Source organism: Saccopteryx bilineata, chromosome 2 (genome assembly GCF_036850765.1).
Source record: "Saccopteryx bilineata isolate mSacBil1 chromosome 2, mSacBil1_pri_phased_curated, whole genome shotgun sequence".
NCBI classification, from domain to species: domain Eukaryota; kingdom Metazoa; phylum Chordata; class Mammalia; order Chiroptera; family Emballonuridae; genus Saccopteryx; species Saccopteryx bilineata.
This window is the reverse complement of record NC_089491.1, coordinates 355,125,852-355,142,358: the sequence shown is the minus strand read 5'-3', so window position 1 is coordinate 355,142,358 and position 16,507 is coordinate 355,125,852. Positions and strand designations below refer to the sequence as shown.

At 51.5% G+C, this 16,507-nt stretch overlaps 2 protein-coding genes across 3 annotated transcripts in view; one reads left to right on the top strand and one right to left on the bottom strand.

Annotated features, from left to right (window-relative positions):
• The window catches only part of PELP1 (proline, glutamate and leucine rich protein 1), a 34,255-nt gene extending 33,495 nt beyond the window's left edge, over positions 1-760 (bottom strand). The window contains exon 1 of the mRNA XM_066262892.1: positions 475-760. Coding sequence (XP_066118989.1) covers positions 475-723 — 249 coding nt within the window. The 5' untranslated portion in view covers positions 724-760. The remainder of the gene's footprint in view (positions 1-474) is intronic.
• A 5,218-nt stretch (positions 761-5,978) lies between these two features.
• Positions 5,979-14,928, top strand: ARRB2 (arrestin beta 2). 2 transcript variants are annotated; one of them, XM_066262896.1, is made up of 15 exons: positions 5,979-6,113; positions 9,021-9,051; positions 9,657-9,717; positions 9,828-9,872; positions 10,432-10,628; positions 10,927-10,986; positions 11,371-11,438; positions 11,559-11,694; positions 11,933-12,017; positions 12,305-12,377; positions 12,657-12,794; positions 13,672-13,755; positions 13,846-13,925; positions 14,033-14,087; positions 14,375-14,928. In XM_066262896.1, exons 1-15 carry the CDS (start codon positions 6,091-6,093, stop codon positions 14,466-14,468), a joined length of 1,230 nt encoding a protein of 409 aa, XP_066118993.1. In that variant the 5' UTR covers positions 5,979-6,090; the 3' UTR covers positions 14,469-14,928. The 2 variants fall into 2 exon arrangements, with proteins under 2 accessions (XP_066118993.1, XP_066118992.1); XM_066262895.1 differs by having other exon boundaries at positions 14,003-14,087.
• The last annotated feature ends 1,579 nt before the right edge of the window (positions 14,929-16,507 follow it).

Sequence of the window (16,507 nt, the reverse complement as noted above, 5' to 3'; positions counted from 1 at the left end):
TAGTGTTCATAGTGCTTTATAACATTTTATTCATCGCCATCACATATACAACTAACTTAAGCGTCCAATACTTGACCCTCAATATGGACTCAGTAAATATTCAATAAGTCCATATACTCAGTAGGAAATAATCCCAAACACAAGATTCTGCCAGAGAAAAAAAGATGCTAAAGATCATAGATCTAGTGTGTGAGGGGGGCCTGGGATAGAATCCATTCGTGTGTGACTACCAATAGCCTAGCAACAGAGAAATGAGGTCCATATTCTTCCCAGTTTCTACCCATGGCTCCCATGGCTGACAAAGGAGAAATGCTTGAATTTCATCCAGGCTGATACCCAGATTCGTTTTCTGCCCCCAGCTCTCCTTTCCTTCACCTCAACTCCCTATTACAGCTACAGTTCAACGTGAACCCAGGGCATACTTGCTGCGCCATCATTCCTACAAGGCCGCGGGTACGCGGGACACTGACTCACCTGGGCCCCGCCCACCGTCCCATGCAGCCGCAATAGGCGCACGAGCCCGGGCAAATGTGGGGCCGAACGAACTGGTGGATGCACCGGAGCAACGGTGGACCCAGCTCGCGGCTGCAGCAATCCGGACACGCTTTCCAGCAGCAGCATACGGAGACGCGGGCCCGAACCCACAGCTGAAAGACCCCCGGTCCCGCCGGAAACCCCAGCCGCAGAGCCCGCAGAGGCCCCGCTGAGAACCGCTGCGGCCATCTTCACTCGGGCTCTAATGGTGGCGTGGCGCGATGACGCAAACACAACGCGACAGACGCCTCGTGGGGAGGGGAGTAAGAAGGGGTCTGTGGTCCTGCGCACTGGGGTGAACGGAGGTTAGTCTCCGAGCTCTATCTGACAGGGAGCATGTGCAGGACGGAAGCTAGCGCCGGGTGGAGAGCTTGGGTTGGGGCACGTGGTTGTTTAGTTAGTTCCTAGGACGGGAAGGGCTGGCGTGTGGTCCGGCAGGGGGCAGTACAGTGGCGCTCAAAGAACACATGGTCAGGACAAAAGGTGCCCGAGTTTGAAAGGTGTCGGTTAAGTAACAGATACTCGAGACACTTTCGCTCTAGACAGCACTGATATCTAAGGAATTAGTCCCTTGTTTGGAATCATAAACATTTTAAACTACATTTACAACTACAGAACTGACAACATGCTCCTTGCAAATTTAAAAAGATAAATCTAGTATTGGGTTGATGTATAAGGCATAGAACAGTTATTCTACATGGTTGGCAGGAAAGTAAATTGATGCAACTCTTCTAGATGTTATTTTGCCAGTTCCTGTCAAAATTAAAAATAGGTATTCTCTTTCATCCAACACGTTTATTCACTCAACAAATATTTCTTGAGCACCTTTCAAGGTGCCAGACATCATTCTAAGTAACGAGAATAAGCCTGACCTGTGGTGACACAGTGGATAAAGCATTGACCTGAAATTCTGAGGTTGCAGGTTTAAAACCCTGGGCTTGCCTGGTCAAGGCACATATGGGAGCTGATGCTTCCTGCTTCTCACCCCTTCTCTCTCTCTTTTTCTCTCTCTAAAATGAATAAAGTCTTACAGGTTTTTTTGTTTGTTTGTTTGTTTTGTTTTTTTTGACGGAGAGAGGGACAAACAGTAAGGGGGAGAGATGAGAAGCATCAATTCTTCCTTGCGGCATCTTTGTTGCTCATTGATTGCTTTCTCATATGTGCCTTGAGGGAGTGAGTAGAAAGGGACCTACAGCAGAGTGAGTGACCCCTTGCTCAAGGCAGCGACCTTGGGCTCAAGCCAGTGACCATAGGGTCATGTCTATGATCCCATGCTCCAGCCAGCGACCCCGCACTCAAGCTGGTGCGTCCACACTCAAGCCGGATGAGCCCACACTCAAGCCGGCAATCTCAGGGTTTTGAACCTGGGTCCTCCGCGTCCCAGTCTGACGCTGTATCCACTGCGCCACTGCCTGGTCAGGCTTAAAAATATTTAAAAAATAATAATGAAGAATCCCCTGGCAGAGTACCTCAGTTACTTAGAGCATCATCCCTGTACGCCAATATAGCAGTTGGAGCCCCAGTCAGGGCACATACAAGAATTAACCAATGAATGCATAAATAGTGGAACAACAAATCAATGCTTCTCTTGCCCTCTCTAAAAAATAAATTCAAAGAAATTTTGTTTTAAGTAGTGAAAAAGGCAAGACCCCTCTAGTCATGAGATAGTCAATAAATGAGAAAATAAATACATTTTGGATAGTGCTGTGAGTTATTAAAAAAAAATAAGCATGGTAATGTGCTACAGGGTGGCGTGATTGGAGTGGGACTTCTTAGAAAGAAAGCCCTCTCTGAGGATGGCAAGATGTTGTCATTCGTACAGAATCAAAGAAAAGTTTCTCTAAAAAGCAGCAGCATGCGCAAAGCCTCTGAGGTGGAAATGGTCTTGCCGGTGGGTAGAAAGAGGGCTAGTTTGGCCCAAGGATAGAGAAAGAGAAGAAGAATAGTTGATATACATGGTATGTGTTAAGATTAGAGAAGTGAATAAGGATCAAATCTCATGGATTCTAGTAGGCTGAGGTGAAAAGATGGGATTTCATTCACATATTTGGAAGCCACTGAAGGGCTTTAAGCAAGGAGAGACAAGAACTTATATTTGAAAAGACCACTCTGGTTGCTGAGTGAAGAAGGGACTTAGAAGGCCAAAAGGGAAGAAAGGAGAACAATAAAGAAGCCATTGTAAGGGATTATCATAACAAGCCAGGTAACAGAGAATGGTGACTGGAACCAGAGAGGAACTGGAGATGGAGAAATAGAGAAAAAATAACCTAATGGGTTAATGTATTTTGGAGGCTGAATGACAGGACTTAAAGAAGGATTATATAGAGGGCAGTAAGAAGAAAAATGATGACCCTTGGATTTGACTTTTCTTAGATTCAAATTATTAGATTATCTTTGTACACAAAATATTATTTTGATGTGGTGTTAAATTTATACACAATTTTCATGCCTGACCAGGCAGTGGTGAAGTGAATAGAGCATTGGCCTGGGATGCTGAGGACTCAAGATTGAAACCCCAAGGTGGCCAGCTTGAGTGCAGACTCATCTGGCTTGAGTGTGGGCTCCCCAGCTTCAGTGAGGGTTTGCAGGTTTGAGCTTGGGATCATAGACATGACCCCATGGTTGCTGGCCTGAGCCAAAGATGGCTGGCTTGAAGCCCTAGGTCACTGGTTTGAGCCAAAGGTCACTTGGCTAAGGTGGAACCCCCTGGTCAAGGCACATATGAGAAAGCAATCAATTTACAACTAAGGTGCCATGACTATGAGTTGATGCTTCTCATCTCTCTCCCTTCCTGTTTGTCTGTCCCTGTCTGCCTGTCTCTCTCTCACTTAAGAACAAACAAAAGACCCTGGCTGGTTGGCTCAGCAGTAGAGTATCAACCTGCATGTGGAAGTCCTGGGTTCGATTTCTGGTCAGGGCAAACAGGAGAGGCAACTATCTGCTTCTCCACCCTTTCCCCTCCCCTCCCTCCTCTTCCCTCAGCCATGGCTCGATTGATTCAAAAACTTCAGCCTGGGAGCTGAGGATGGCTCTGTGGAACCTCTGCCTCAGGCACTAAAAATAGCTCGGTTGCCAGTGGCCCATATGTGCAGAGCATCAGCCCCAGACAAGGGTTGTTGGGTGGATCCCGGTCAGGGAACATGCGGGAGTCTGTCTCTTTATCTCCTCTACTCTCACTAAAATACACACACACACACACACAATTTTCAGAGAAATACCATCTTTATAAGCAATGGATTTTCTGACCTAGGAGTTATCTCTTCCATTCTTTCTGGCCTTTGATATCTTTCTAAAAGGATCTACTAGGATCTTTTAACACAAAAGTTCTTATTCCATTGAGACCACTTACCTTTCAGTTAGAAAAGCACTTTAGATATGTCACAATAAAGATCTCATTACCTTCTGGTCATGACCCTTTGTCAAAAGTAAGTGTTGGAACTAAAAGAAATGTTTAAATCTTGAAAGAGGTGAATAGGTGAAAGAAGTGGTGATAAAACTGCAGGGTGCAGGCCCTGGCCGGTTGGCTCAGCAGTAGAGTGTCAGCACTGCATGTGGAAGTCCTGGGTTCAATTCCCAGTCAAGGCATACAGGAGAAGTGACCATCTGCTTCTCTACCCCTCCCCCTCTCACTTCTCTCTCTCTCTCCTTTCTTTCTCTCTCTCTTCCTCTCTTGCAACCATGGCTTGATTGGAGCAAGTTGGCCCCGGGAGATGAGGATGGTTCCATGGCCTTCACCTCAGGTGCTAGGAAGAGCTCAGTAGCAATGCCCCAGATGAGCAGAGTATTGTCCCCTAGTGAGCTTGCTGGGTGGATCCCTGGCAGGGCAAATGCAGGAGTCTGTCTCTCTGCCTCCCCTCCTCTCACTGAAGAAAAAACAAACAAACAAACAAACAAACTGAAGGGTGGGGAGGTGACAGCTGTGGTCAAGGTCTGTGTTTGAACCTTAATGACAACTTCAGAAAACTGTCTTATGTGCTTATTACCTTTTGTTACATATAAAAGTGGAGGGGGAATGTTAAGTTGGTTCATTTGGGGAAGATCTGGGGAGTCTGGAAAAAGAAGAAATACTGAAGTTCCTTAAATCTGAAATGTCAGTCATCCATCATCCTCCCCAAATCCAGTCAATTTTGTTCTAGAAATGACTGTCCAGCCTGGCCCCTCTTCTTCCTTCCACTCTATGGTTCATCATCTCCCTTTGACTAGTTTTCATCTACAACAGCCTTGCCCCACTCCCTCCACTCTCCACATTGCCTAGAATTATCTTCCTAAAAGAGAAATGTAAAAAAAAAAAATCTCACCATGCCACTTCTTTGCTTAAAAAACAGTGCTGGATCCATGTGTCCTTCTCCAGAGAAGGTCCTCAGTCGCATTCCTCTACCTGCTATACAAAATCCTTCACACTCTGTTCTAGTCTTTCTCCTCAGCCTTATCTCTCCCTCTGTCTTACCCCATAAACATTTCAGAACAGGATGGGCCTTGCCTTTCTCTTTAGAATACCCTTTCTCAATTTCTGCCCACCATACAGAAAGATTGTCCTCAAATGTCCCTTCCTCTGAATAGTGTGCACTTCCTCCACCTCCACCTCAGCAAAACACAGTGGTATTTTTTTTTGTCTTCTGAGTCATACCTCCATTATAACATTCCTGGGGCCATACCTATTTATTTATGTGTCTCCTCAAGTATACTAGGAAGGCAGGGGACATGTTAATTCATGTCTATGTCCCCATAGCCCTAGCATAGTGACTAGCACAAAATAGGCATGGATAGATGGATGAATGTTAGCTGCAATGAGTGGATGGAGATGAGTAGTCAGAGATATTAGACAAAGTAACCCTATAAAGATGAAAGACACCAGGGGGAGCTGACACACCATAATAAATAAGTGGGAGGGCTGGCCAAAGAAAGCTGCAAGCACTGGGGTGAGCGGTGCTCACCAAAGCAAGCATCCCTCAACTGGAACCGCACGCCCACGTGGGCATCCCCTCATCCTCCTACCCAGACTCCGCTTGAGCTCTTCTACAGCCCCCACCACCTCCACCTACGCACCATCCCCAACACCCCTACCGCCTCCACCTCCACTGAGAAGGCAAACAAAGGGGAGGGGACCCCTGCAGGGTCTGGATACAGGGAGCCAATCAGAGGGCTCCCATCTCCCGGAAGGCGGGCGCCTTCATTTAAGAGGGCCCAAGCAGTTCCTAAACCGGGAGATGAGGAGGGGCGGAGAGATGGGCGGGAAAAGCTGGAAATTGGGAGGGATCCCCGGGAGGGGTGGGACGCGGAGGGCGGGGGGGGGGCGGAACCAATCACTGTGAAAGTCTGTGAGGAGAAGGCGGGCTGCACCGCGGCGCGCGCGATCGGGGCTGACGCATCTGGCCCCGCTTCCCCAGGATCCGGGAGGGGGGGCGGGAATGGGAGGGGGACCTGCAGGGGTGGGGGGAAGAGGAGACGGAGCCGAGGGCGCGCGTGCGCAGTGGCGTGGGGAGGAGCAGGGACCTGGCAGCGGGCTGGGAGGCTGCGAGTGATCCGTGAACCGGGCGGGCGGCGGGCGCGCGCACCATGGGGGAGAAACCCGGGACCAGGTAAAGAGGTGGGGCCACACGGCGGGACGTGGGCGGCGGCTCCGGGCGGGTTCCAGAACGCTTTCCAGACAAGGACACTGGGGAGAGAATCGGGAGCCGGACGCCTGGGTCCCTGGGGGGCAACCATCTGGGGCCAGACGCCTAGGTCCTCGAGGATAATGAGGGGGATGCATGCAGGGTCTCTGCAGAAAGCGAGTGCTGAAGGGGGTCTGGAAACCTGGGTTCACGCAAGGATGTGGGGGTAGGACGATTGGGTTCTCGCGTGCAGGCTGCGATGCAGGGGCGAAGGAAGGAAGAACAGGTGGCCAGTCCCAAGGGGTTTGGTATGGGCAGGCTGGATGCCGGAAGGGGGGTTTCCCATGGATTCGTGCTTAGCCACTAAAAGCCTCTTGTTCAATGCCCCACAGGCAGTGGGGCTGCCCCCACCTGTCCCGAGGGCCAGGTAGCTCCACTTCCAAACTTCTGCCTTCCCTGGTGTTGCTAGGAGCAACAGCCTCATCTTGAAGGAACAGAGTGCGTGGCGAACCTCCCCGAGTCTGGGCCTTACCCCTGTTCCCGCGGGTGAAGGGAGGGGGTATCTGCCCAGGGCACGCCATCCACTCCCCGGATGTTTTATATGCAGTCGAGGCTCCTTCCTTACACTGGCACCCTGAGTTCTCTTTTTTAGTCTAGCAAAATCCACTTCCTGTTGTGACCCAACACCCCAAAGAGGGCAGTGGGTGAATGCCTAAGTCCCTGGGGAGCAGCAGCAAAGAGAAAAAGATTGAGGCTCTATGCCTTTATCCAGAGGGGATCATGAATGGGGGCCTGGTCCCTAGCTGCTACTTGTTCTGCAAAACATCGTTTCAGCTCCACCACTCACCACCCATAGAGTAGGGGAATCTAGGTTTCTGAGCACCAAGTCGACCAGTATTAAAGAGAGATGATCATAGGAAAGATTGGTGCCCTGGGTTTGGGATTAAACAGCCCAGAGAAAGGAGAAGTCACTGACTTGAGGGAGGCCCCCTGATTTCCGTTATGTGGTTCAGGAAGGGGGAAGGATGGACCAAAGGGGGATCGCTAACTTGGCTCAATTCTACCCCTCACCCCTATCAAATCCTGGGCCACAGGAAATCAAGAGAATAGCAGGAAGTGTGAGGGGTCATCTGCTTCTGTGCCTCCACTCCCTTGTCACCCTCACACCCGCTTCTTGAGCAGCCTTGATATACACATGCTGTTTCTCCCTAGCCTGGCAGGAGATTGGCTGGGTTAAGATCCAGAGGGCAGGTGCCCTGCAGCTGCTCCAGGGCAATTACCACAAAGCAGCACTGCAATTGGCCAACTGATTGTGGATGTCGCAGCCCTTTGCCAGGGCTCCTAAAAGGAAAAAACACTGGGACAAAGAGGACAGCCAGAAGCAAAGGGAGGGAGAGCTGATGATGCCATAGCAATCAGCCTCCAATTTGGGACAAGAGGTGGGGTGCTTATTCTAGCTGCCATTACATCAATGTTTACTCTTCTTTATTGGATGGGAATACCCAGGGACCTCCATAACCTTTGCCTTATGGATTGGATAGTTTGGCCTTCTGGGAAGAAGGGTCAAATGAAGTTGTTATAGCAGAAACAGGTGGTGGGGTTGGAGGAAGGATGGTGAAGTTGGCAGGATTTCAGTTTCTACTATCTGAGGACCCTTCCCAGAGATCACTGCTGTGGCTGAGTGGATTGGGAATGGATTGTAAGGTGGTGCAGAAAAGAACAAGCCCACAAGTAGCCAGAGCATTGGAGTTGCCAGATAATTTCCCACTCTTCCAGCAGTATGTGGAGTCCAGGCTTAAATTGTTTCAGCAATTAGGAACTGAATCCCTTTCAATACACAAACTTAATGCCAATTACAGAGGCAGGTAGTATAATAGTTTAGTGACTAATTGTGGACTCAGAGCCAGATGCCTGTGTTTGTCTACCATTTACACTGTGACCTTAGGCAAGATACTTAAACTCTCCTGTGCCTCAGTTTTCTCACCAATAAAGTAGGAATATTGGGACCTCCGTTACTGGGTTATTAAGAATATTAAATAGATAACACACATGAAACACTAAACAGTGTTGGGTATACAATATTCACCCAGTAAATGGTAGCCTCATTGTTGTTGTCGTTTGGCTGGCATAGTGCTGGGGATGACTAAATGAATAAGGGCTCTGATGTTCATAGTCTATCTTGTGCAGCAGACAGGACACAGCTCACTGCCCTTGCGTGGTATTACACCACAAATACAACATAAATGAGGTGTAATGGGAACCACAAAAAAAGGAGTGATCAGGGTCTGGGCTTGATCCACTTTTTAAAGGAGGTGATATTTGAGCTGGACCTTGAAAGACAAACAGGCTTTTAAGCTGCTGAGATCAGAGATGGGAAGAGTTGATGGTTAATGGAGTAGGGTCACACTTAGGTAATGCCTATAGTAAAAACCATTTTAGAGGCAAAGGCCGAGGTCATTAGTCTTTCCAGTACTCCAGCTGTCTTTGGAGCTGGAGACCACAGAAGATGGAAAGAGGGTTAGGTCTTACGCAGACATTACTGCAACCTGCCCATTCAGGTCCACCTGGGACGGGTCCTCTGGGAAGAACCAGGGTGGTTCCTATGGCAACCAGTGGCCATTGCCATGGAGGAGGGGAACTAGTGAGGTTGGATGGGGGGTTGCCATGACAATCAGCTTTGGGGGTCTGCCAAGTTGGGAATATTAAGGACCTGTGATTACCTTTCTTTTTGGGAAAAGGTGGGAGGGGGTAGGGTTGGACAAAGCCCCAAAGCCTCCAGATGGGAACCCTGGGTGAGCTCTGCTTCTCAGGCTGGGGAGGGACAAGGTCCTGGTGCTGGGGTCCCTGCTGAGTCTGAGGAAGGCTGTGGGGTTTCCCTTTCTGTTTTGTTAGGGTCTTCAAGAAGTCGAGCCCTAACTGCAAGGTGAGTCTCCCACAGTGCTTCTCTTCCTGACCCTCCCTGGGCCCTTATAAGGCCCAGCCTGCCCCTATACAATCACCAACCCCTAGCTGCCCACTTCCTGTGACAGCTAAGAGCCTACTTCCTTCCCTCCAGAAGCCCCTTGCCACAAAGACTGCTTGTTCAGCCTGAGCCAGCCACAGGGCTGAGTGGGGACAGGTCTGGGTCCCTAAGCAAGACCAAGGAAGAGGAGCCAGAAGTCCTTGCCCCTACCTATAGCCCTCAGGAACCAATCCAGGATGCCTGGGGCTGAGAAGTTAATAGCGCCCAGGCTATATAGCCTGTTTACCCCAGAGCCCTTCTCTAACTGGCAGTGACCCACAAACCCACAAACACAATTGGTGTGCAGAGGTGTGAAAAGATACTAGGGAGGAGCTAAAAAGCCTCAAAGTTGGGTAGTAGTCCAGGAAGGCCCACCACCTTCCCTTTCCACCCTTACTGGGAGGACACCAGGAGAAACTTCCAGACTTTCCAGCCTAGGAAGACCAGGGGCAGGGCAGCCCACCAGAGGCTCTCGTGCCCTGCTACTCTCCTACCCAATCTTCCCCGCGATCCCTCTCCATCCTCAGCTCACTGTGTACTTGGGCAAGCGGGACTTTGTCGATCACCTGGACAAAGTGGATCCTGTAGGTAAGTGTGTCCAGAAAGGGGCATCTTGTGCCCCAAGAGGAGAAGTTGCTGGGCCCAGAAACAGAGGAGAGACCCTGATAGGAAGTGAGCTCATTGTGTATCTTTCCTAGATGGTGTGGTGCTTGTGGACCCTGACTACTTGAAGGACCGCAAAGGTACTGGCCCCCAACTCCCAGAGTCCAAGGGGAGGTGGGGAAGTGAAATGGGCTGGGACTGAGAGGAGTCCCAGATCGATAACAGGCTGAGGCGGAAGCCAGGTATAGGATTCAGGCAAATTTTATGCTGCTGAGGCCTGACCAGGAGGTGGCACAGTGGATAGAGCGTCGGACTGGGATGCGGAAGACCCACGTTCGAGACCCCGAGGTCACCAGCTTGAGCGCAGGCTCATCTGGTGTGAGCAAAAAGTTCACCAGCTTGGATCCAAGGTCCTTGGCTTGAGCAAGGGGTTACTCGGTCTGCTGTAGCCCACGGTCAAGGCACATATGAGAAAGCAATCAATGAACAACTAAGGTGTTGCAACGAAAAACTGATGATTGATGCTTCTCATCTCTGTCCGTTCCTTTCTGTCCCTATCTATCCCTCTCTCTGGCTCTCGTTCTGTCTCTGAAAAAAAAAAAAAAAATTTATGCTGCTGAGAAGCAGCAGCTACGACTAGGTACTGGGGCACTGGAGAAGGGGAGCTCCTGACCACCCCACCTTGCCCTCCTTTGCCAGTGTTTGTGACCCTCACCTGCGCCTTCCGCTATGGCCGCGAAGACCTGGACGTGCTGGGCTTGTCCTTCCGCAAAGACCTGTTCATCGCCACCTACCAGGCCTTCCCCCCAATGCCCAACCCGCCCCGGCCCCCCACCCGCCTGCAGGACCGGCTGCTGAGGAAGCTGGGCCAGCATGCCCACCCCTTTTTTTTCACAGTGAGGATGCCCTCCCCTACCTTCTGCAGGGCAAAGGGTCTAGGACTGTGTTGGCGGGGGGGAGGGTGAAGCACCTGATTTGGGCAGATCTTGAGGAAACCATAAGGAGGGACCCTAGGCCTACCTCTCCCTTCAGGGTCACCCTGTATTCAGGAAGCCCTTGCCTCTGCCTCCTTCCTGGGGCCCCTTCCTTTTTCCTTTCTCATCCCCAGGACTTCTCCAGCCTCTTAAATTGAGATTGGGAGGAAGACTTACGGGCTTCCAGAGGAACTGAGGTCTCCCCTTTCCTCTGCCACAGATTCCCCAGAATCTGCCCTGCTCCGTCACCCTGCAGCCAGGCCCAGAGGACACAGGGAAGGTAGGCACTGGAGAAATAGTTCTGAGGCCTCACGGGACAGAGTAGCATCCAGCAGTCACATGAGATGGGGGTGGGCTGTTGAGAAGCCAGGTGGAATGAAGGGTAGGGTAATGTTCCCAACGGCCGTGGGGTGTGTTTAGGATAGTCACTGCTCATATGCGTATTCCTGGGTATAAGGGCTCACCTTGAACAGCCAGGATGAAGCCTCTGCCAGGTGCAAGGCCTTTAGCAGGGAGAGGAGGAGGGGCAGGCCCTATGCTGCTCAGACCCGGATGGGGCAAGAGTGCCTGCACAAGACTGAGGGAAAAGGGAAGGAAGGGAGTGTGGTGGTGTTGGCAGTGCCAGGGCCCTTGTGTAAGACCTGACCTTTTCTCCCCTCCCCAGGCCTGCGGCGTAGACTTTGAGATTCGAGCCTTTTGTGCCAAATCACTAGAAGAGAAAAGCCACAAAAGGTGACAGAAGCCACCTCCCCTGTGGTTTGTCCATTCCATCCTAGCTCCCAGGAGCCCCAGCCCTGTGGGAGGTAGGAGTGGGTATTTAGGGGTCTGAGGACCTATCCCTCTCACTCTCAGGAACTCTGTGCGTCTGGTGATCCGAAAGGTGCAGTTTGCCCCGGAGAAACCCGGTCCCCAGCCTTCAGCTGAAACCACACGCCACTTCCTCATGTCTGACCGGTCCCTGCACCTTGAGGCTTCCCTGGACAAGGAGGTGGGGTGTGAGAGGGTGCGGTGCAGGTGCTACACTGCAGGCCAGACCCTGGGGGGAGGGGTGAAGCCACATGTCAAGATGCTGTTTTTAAAAGCTGCTGCCTTAGGAAGTTGTAGAGAATTGCTGTGGGTTTGTGTTTAGAGGAAAGAGGTCAAGCAATGTGTCTATATCAGGGGCATACTGATAATGGGACCAGTGAAAACAGAACCAATTAACTTGATTCTCCTCCCCTCAAAAGCTGTACTACCACGGGGAGCCCCTCAGTGTCAATGTCCATGTCACCAACAACTCCACCAAGACTGTCAAGAAGATCAAAGTCTCTGGTAGGAGGTGGGGGTTGGAAAGGGGTGTTGGGGGAGGGAGTTGCTGTACATGGCCTTCTGGCATGATCTCAGCCCAAGGACATACCCCAGTGCAGGAGACCCAGCAGAGCTCAAAGAATTTAGGCTGTCCCAGAATGAGATATGAAGGAGGTGTTTACTGCTACAGGAAGGGCCAGGGTGTGTGTGGGGGGGGTGACCCTGGGGCCTGGGTCCCCTGCCACGTGGTCTGGAGTGGGGTGGTAGTCTTCGCCCCATGCAGAGCTGCTTGACCCCACCCTGCCCCACAGTGAGACAGTATGCCGACATCTGCCTCTTCAGCACCGCCCAGTACAAGTGTCCCGTAGCTCAGATCGAACAAGAGTGAGTATCAGAACATCCCTGCGTGCTAACCTCAAGGGAGAAGAGTAGGCTCGGGAGAATGTGAGGTGGGGGTGGAATTCTTCCCAAATGATCTCCACTTTTAAGGGCATTTCCTCCAGTCAGGTGGCTCTGAGCTGTTAATTTTCTTAACAAGATTGAACCAAAACCTACTCTCGTGACCTGTGCCCAAAGAGAGAAGGGGCTGGTGATGGGGGTAAGAGCTGCCCCTTGCCCAGCCTGGCCCCTCCAATAGTCTTGTTCTCTTGTGACCCACTCCAGTGACCAGGTATCGCCCAGCTCCACATTCTGCAAAGTGTACACTGTAACCCCACTGCTCAGTGACAACCGGGAGAAGCGTGGTCTTGCCCTGGATGGGAAGCTCAAGCATGAGGACACCAACCTGGCTTCCAGCACCATGTGAGGATGGGCTGAATATGGGGCGGGGAGTTCTGCAACCCATGAGACAACATTCATTTGATACCAGCTCCGGGCCACATTCTGTCCCAGGTGCCAGGCTCAATCAGTGAACAGAAGAGACACCCCTCTTACGTTCTAGGGGAGGGAGGGAGGGTAGACAAATTAGAGATACAGCATGTTCAGTAACCAGTGGTAAGGAGGAAAAGCATGGCAGAGGAGGGAGAAAGTCAGGAGAGAGGCAGGCCATGCTAACTTTGAGCAGGGTGGTTAGGGAAAGACGGAATCTAGAGGTGAATTTTGAGTAAGGACACAAAGGAAATAGGCAGTATGGACATGCAGGGAGAGCGTTCCCAGGCAGAGAGAGCTGCAAACACAGACCCACAGGTGAACCAGGCCAGTGTATCTGAGGAAGTTCAAGGCCAGCAGAGCTGCTGTGGCCTCTGTGGTGCCATTGTGCCTGTGGGCAGGAGCAGCCCTGGCGTCAGAGCTTCACAAAGTAAGCGCTGAACTTCACCCCTGCTCGTGCTTTTGTACAGGGTACACACTGACCACACAGAGCAGGCCTAGAGGCCAGCATGGTGAGAATGAACTCCAAGGACAAGAGCAGGAGGTAGGGCCAGAGGGCTAATGGAGAGCAAGACAGGCTGTTAGGTCACCAGTACTTCAGCGTTGATTGTGAATGAGATGAGAAGCCACAGGAGGGTTCTGTGCAGAGGATTGGTGTGGGGTGCTTTACTATTACGGCACTGCCAATGCTGCTGGAGCCCTGGGAGCTGGTGTGAGTCTGTGGTCCTGCTCAGGGTCCTGACAGGAGCTCTGAGGGTGGGCTAAGGTGTAGGGCGATGGGCCACGATCTAGCTCCTCCCCCCAATTGCAGCGTGAAAGAGGGTGCCAACAAGGAGGTGCTGGGGATCCTGGTTTCGTACAGGGTCAAGGTGAAGCTGGTGGTGTCTCGCGGCGGGTGAGTGTCGGGCAGCCTGGGGCGGAGCTTGCAGGGGTTTCCTCCAGCTCTGCACTGCCGTCACCTCTTCATGCCTCTCTCCGTGCCCAGGGATGTCTCAGTGGAGCTGCCTTTTGTTCTTATGCACCCCAAGCCCCATGACCACATCACCCTCCCCAGACCCCAATCAGGTAAGCATGCCACCCTCCCTGAGCCACCAAAGGGAGGGCCTGAAGCCAGGCCAGTGGAGACAAGCTGGTCGTTCCAGCACTCGCCCACCTACTTTCCTTCCCCTCAGCTGCTCCCGAAACAGATGCCCCTGTGGACACCAACCTCATTGAATTTGACACCAAGTAAGAGCCCCATCACTTCCTTTCCTACCTTTGACTCTGGAGAAATATCCCTGTCATGTTCAAATCTCCCCTCTACCCCCGTTTCTTTTCTCTTTTGGGGGAGGGATGGTTGAAGCATGAATCAAGATGATAGCCTTGTGAGCCGCGTGTTACGGCCCCTTCTCTGTCCCTTGCTGCAAGTATCTCTGATCCCATTTACACTCTAACACCTCGGTCTCTGGAAGGGAGTGGGAAGCTGAGATGAGGGTCTGAAGCCCTCGCCTCACCCCCTCCTTTCCACCACCAAGCTATGCCACCGATGATGACATCGTATTTGAGGACTTTGCCCGGCTTCGGCTGAAGGGGATGAAGGATGAGGACTATGACGACCAGTTCTGCTAGGAAAGGGGGCTAGAAGGGAGTGGATGGTGTTGGGAGAGGTAGGGGCAGGACCAAGACGCCCACTGTCATTGGAGGGTGGGTCCTAGCCTCTTTTCCCTTCCCTTCCATCCAGCAGGTTCCTCAACCAACCCCTTTCTTCCCACCCTCCCTCTCCCATCCCCACCAGATATGCACTGGACCCATATCTTGTTAAACGTGGGCATTAATTTTTTTACTACAGCTGTGCTGCCCAACCCCTCAATGGGTGGTAAGCTGTGTCCATACCTAAATATTTTGGAGGGGGACGCTGAAAAGAGAAGTGATAGTAGGAAAAGAGGGGAGAAAGAACTGCCACATTCAACCTCATACCAACACTCCCTCTGGTCACTATCTGCCTCCCATTCCTTCAAGTTGAGACCCTTTGCAGGGACAAGGCCACTTCTTTGTTTCTGAGCATAAAGAATAAACCTTTTAATAGGCATGAGAGTATGTTGTTTTCTATGTAGCTCTTGAGGAATGTGCTCATCCATGAGTGTGTTAGCTTGTGGGTGAGGACATAAGCTAAGCTCTCCTCTACACCCACATGCACCTGGCCCACAGGCTGTCAATAAATGTTTGCTGAATGAATGGGCTGTACCTGTGTTTCAAAGTAAACATTGAAGCTTAATTTGGGCAGTCCAAATTCAAGGGTACAGTTTGGAAAAGCCACAAAGTTTAGACTCTTCCTTGTTGTGGCCCACACACATGACCGCATGGTGACCTGTTGTGCCTGCAGTCCATCCCTGGGGCTCAGTGGGACCACAGCTGTGGCCTCAGCAGACAGAAGTCACACATCTCCAGGGAGCCTGGGACTTACATTCTAATACAGAGGCCAAGGCTATAGGCAGCCCAAGAGTGTCACTGCTTTGGACAAGTCCGAGTAGCTACATCCAGCTGTTGCTCTTCTGCTGTTTGTGACTCCCTGAAGCTTGGCCAAAGCCCCAGGCTAAGCTGGAGGGAGTTAGTAACACTACTATGACATTCCTCACCTCTACCACCCACTTCCACTTCTGTAGGCCAGACTTTCTCTCTTTTTCCTCTTTAAGGTTCATTCATTCATTCCATGAACAATCTTGATTTTAAGTCCCTATTATATGCCAGGCATAAAGGATATAGCAGTGACCAAACCAAACATGCCTAACCAGGTGGTGGCACAATGGATAGAGCGTCGGAGTGGGACACAGAGGACCCAGGTTCAAAACCCCGAGGTCGCCAGCTTGAGCTCAGGCTCGTCCGGCTTGCATGCGGGCTCACCAGCTTGAGCGCAGGGTCACTGGCTTGAGTGTAAGATCACAGACATGACCCCATGGTTGCTGGCTTGAGCCCAAGGTCACTGGCTTGAGCCCAAGGTTGCTGGCTTGAGCAAGGGGCCACTTGCTCTGCTGTAGCCCCCCAATCAAGGCACATATGAGAAAGCAATCAATGAACAACTAAAGTGCTGCAACAAAGAATTGATACTTTTCTCTCCCTTCCTGTCTGTCTGTCCCTATCTGCCCTCTCTCTGTCTCTCTGCCTCTGTCACAAAAACAAAACAGAAAACATTAAATCATTCTCTAATCATTTAATTCCAATAGCTGTGCTCCAAAGAAGAATAGGAGCTATAAGAATATGTGACAGAGGCCCTGGCTGGTTGGCTCAGCGGTAGAGCGTCGGCCTGGCGTGCGAGGGACCCGGGTTCGATTTCCGGCCAGGGCACATAGGAGAAGCGCCCATTTGCTTCCCCCCCCCTCCTTCCTCTCTGTCTCTCTCTTCCCCTCCTGCAGCCAAGGCTCCATTGGAGCAAAGATGGCCCGGGCGCTGGGGATGGCTCCTTGGCCTCTGCCTCAGGCGCTAGAGTGGCTCTGGTCACAGCAGAGCAATGCCCCGGAGGGGCAGAGCATCGCCCCCTGGTGGGCAGAGCATCGCCCCTGGTGGGGGTGCCGGGTAGATCCCGGTCGGGCGCATGCGGGAGCCTGTCTGACTGTCTCTCCCTGTTTCCAGCTTCAGAAAAATACAAAAAAATACAAAAAAAAAAAAAAAAG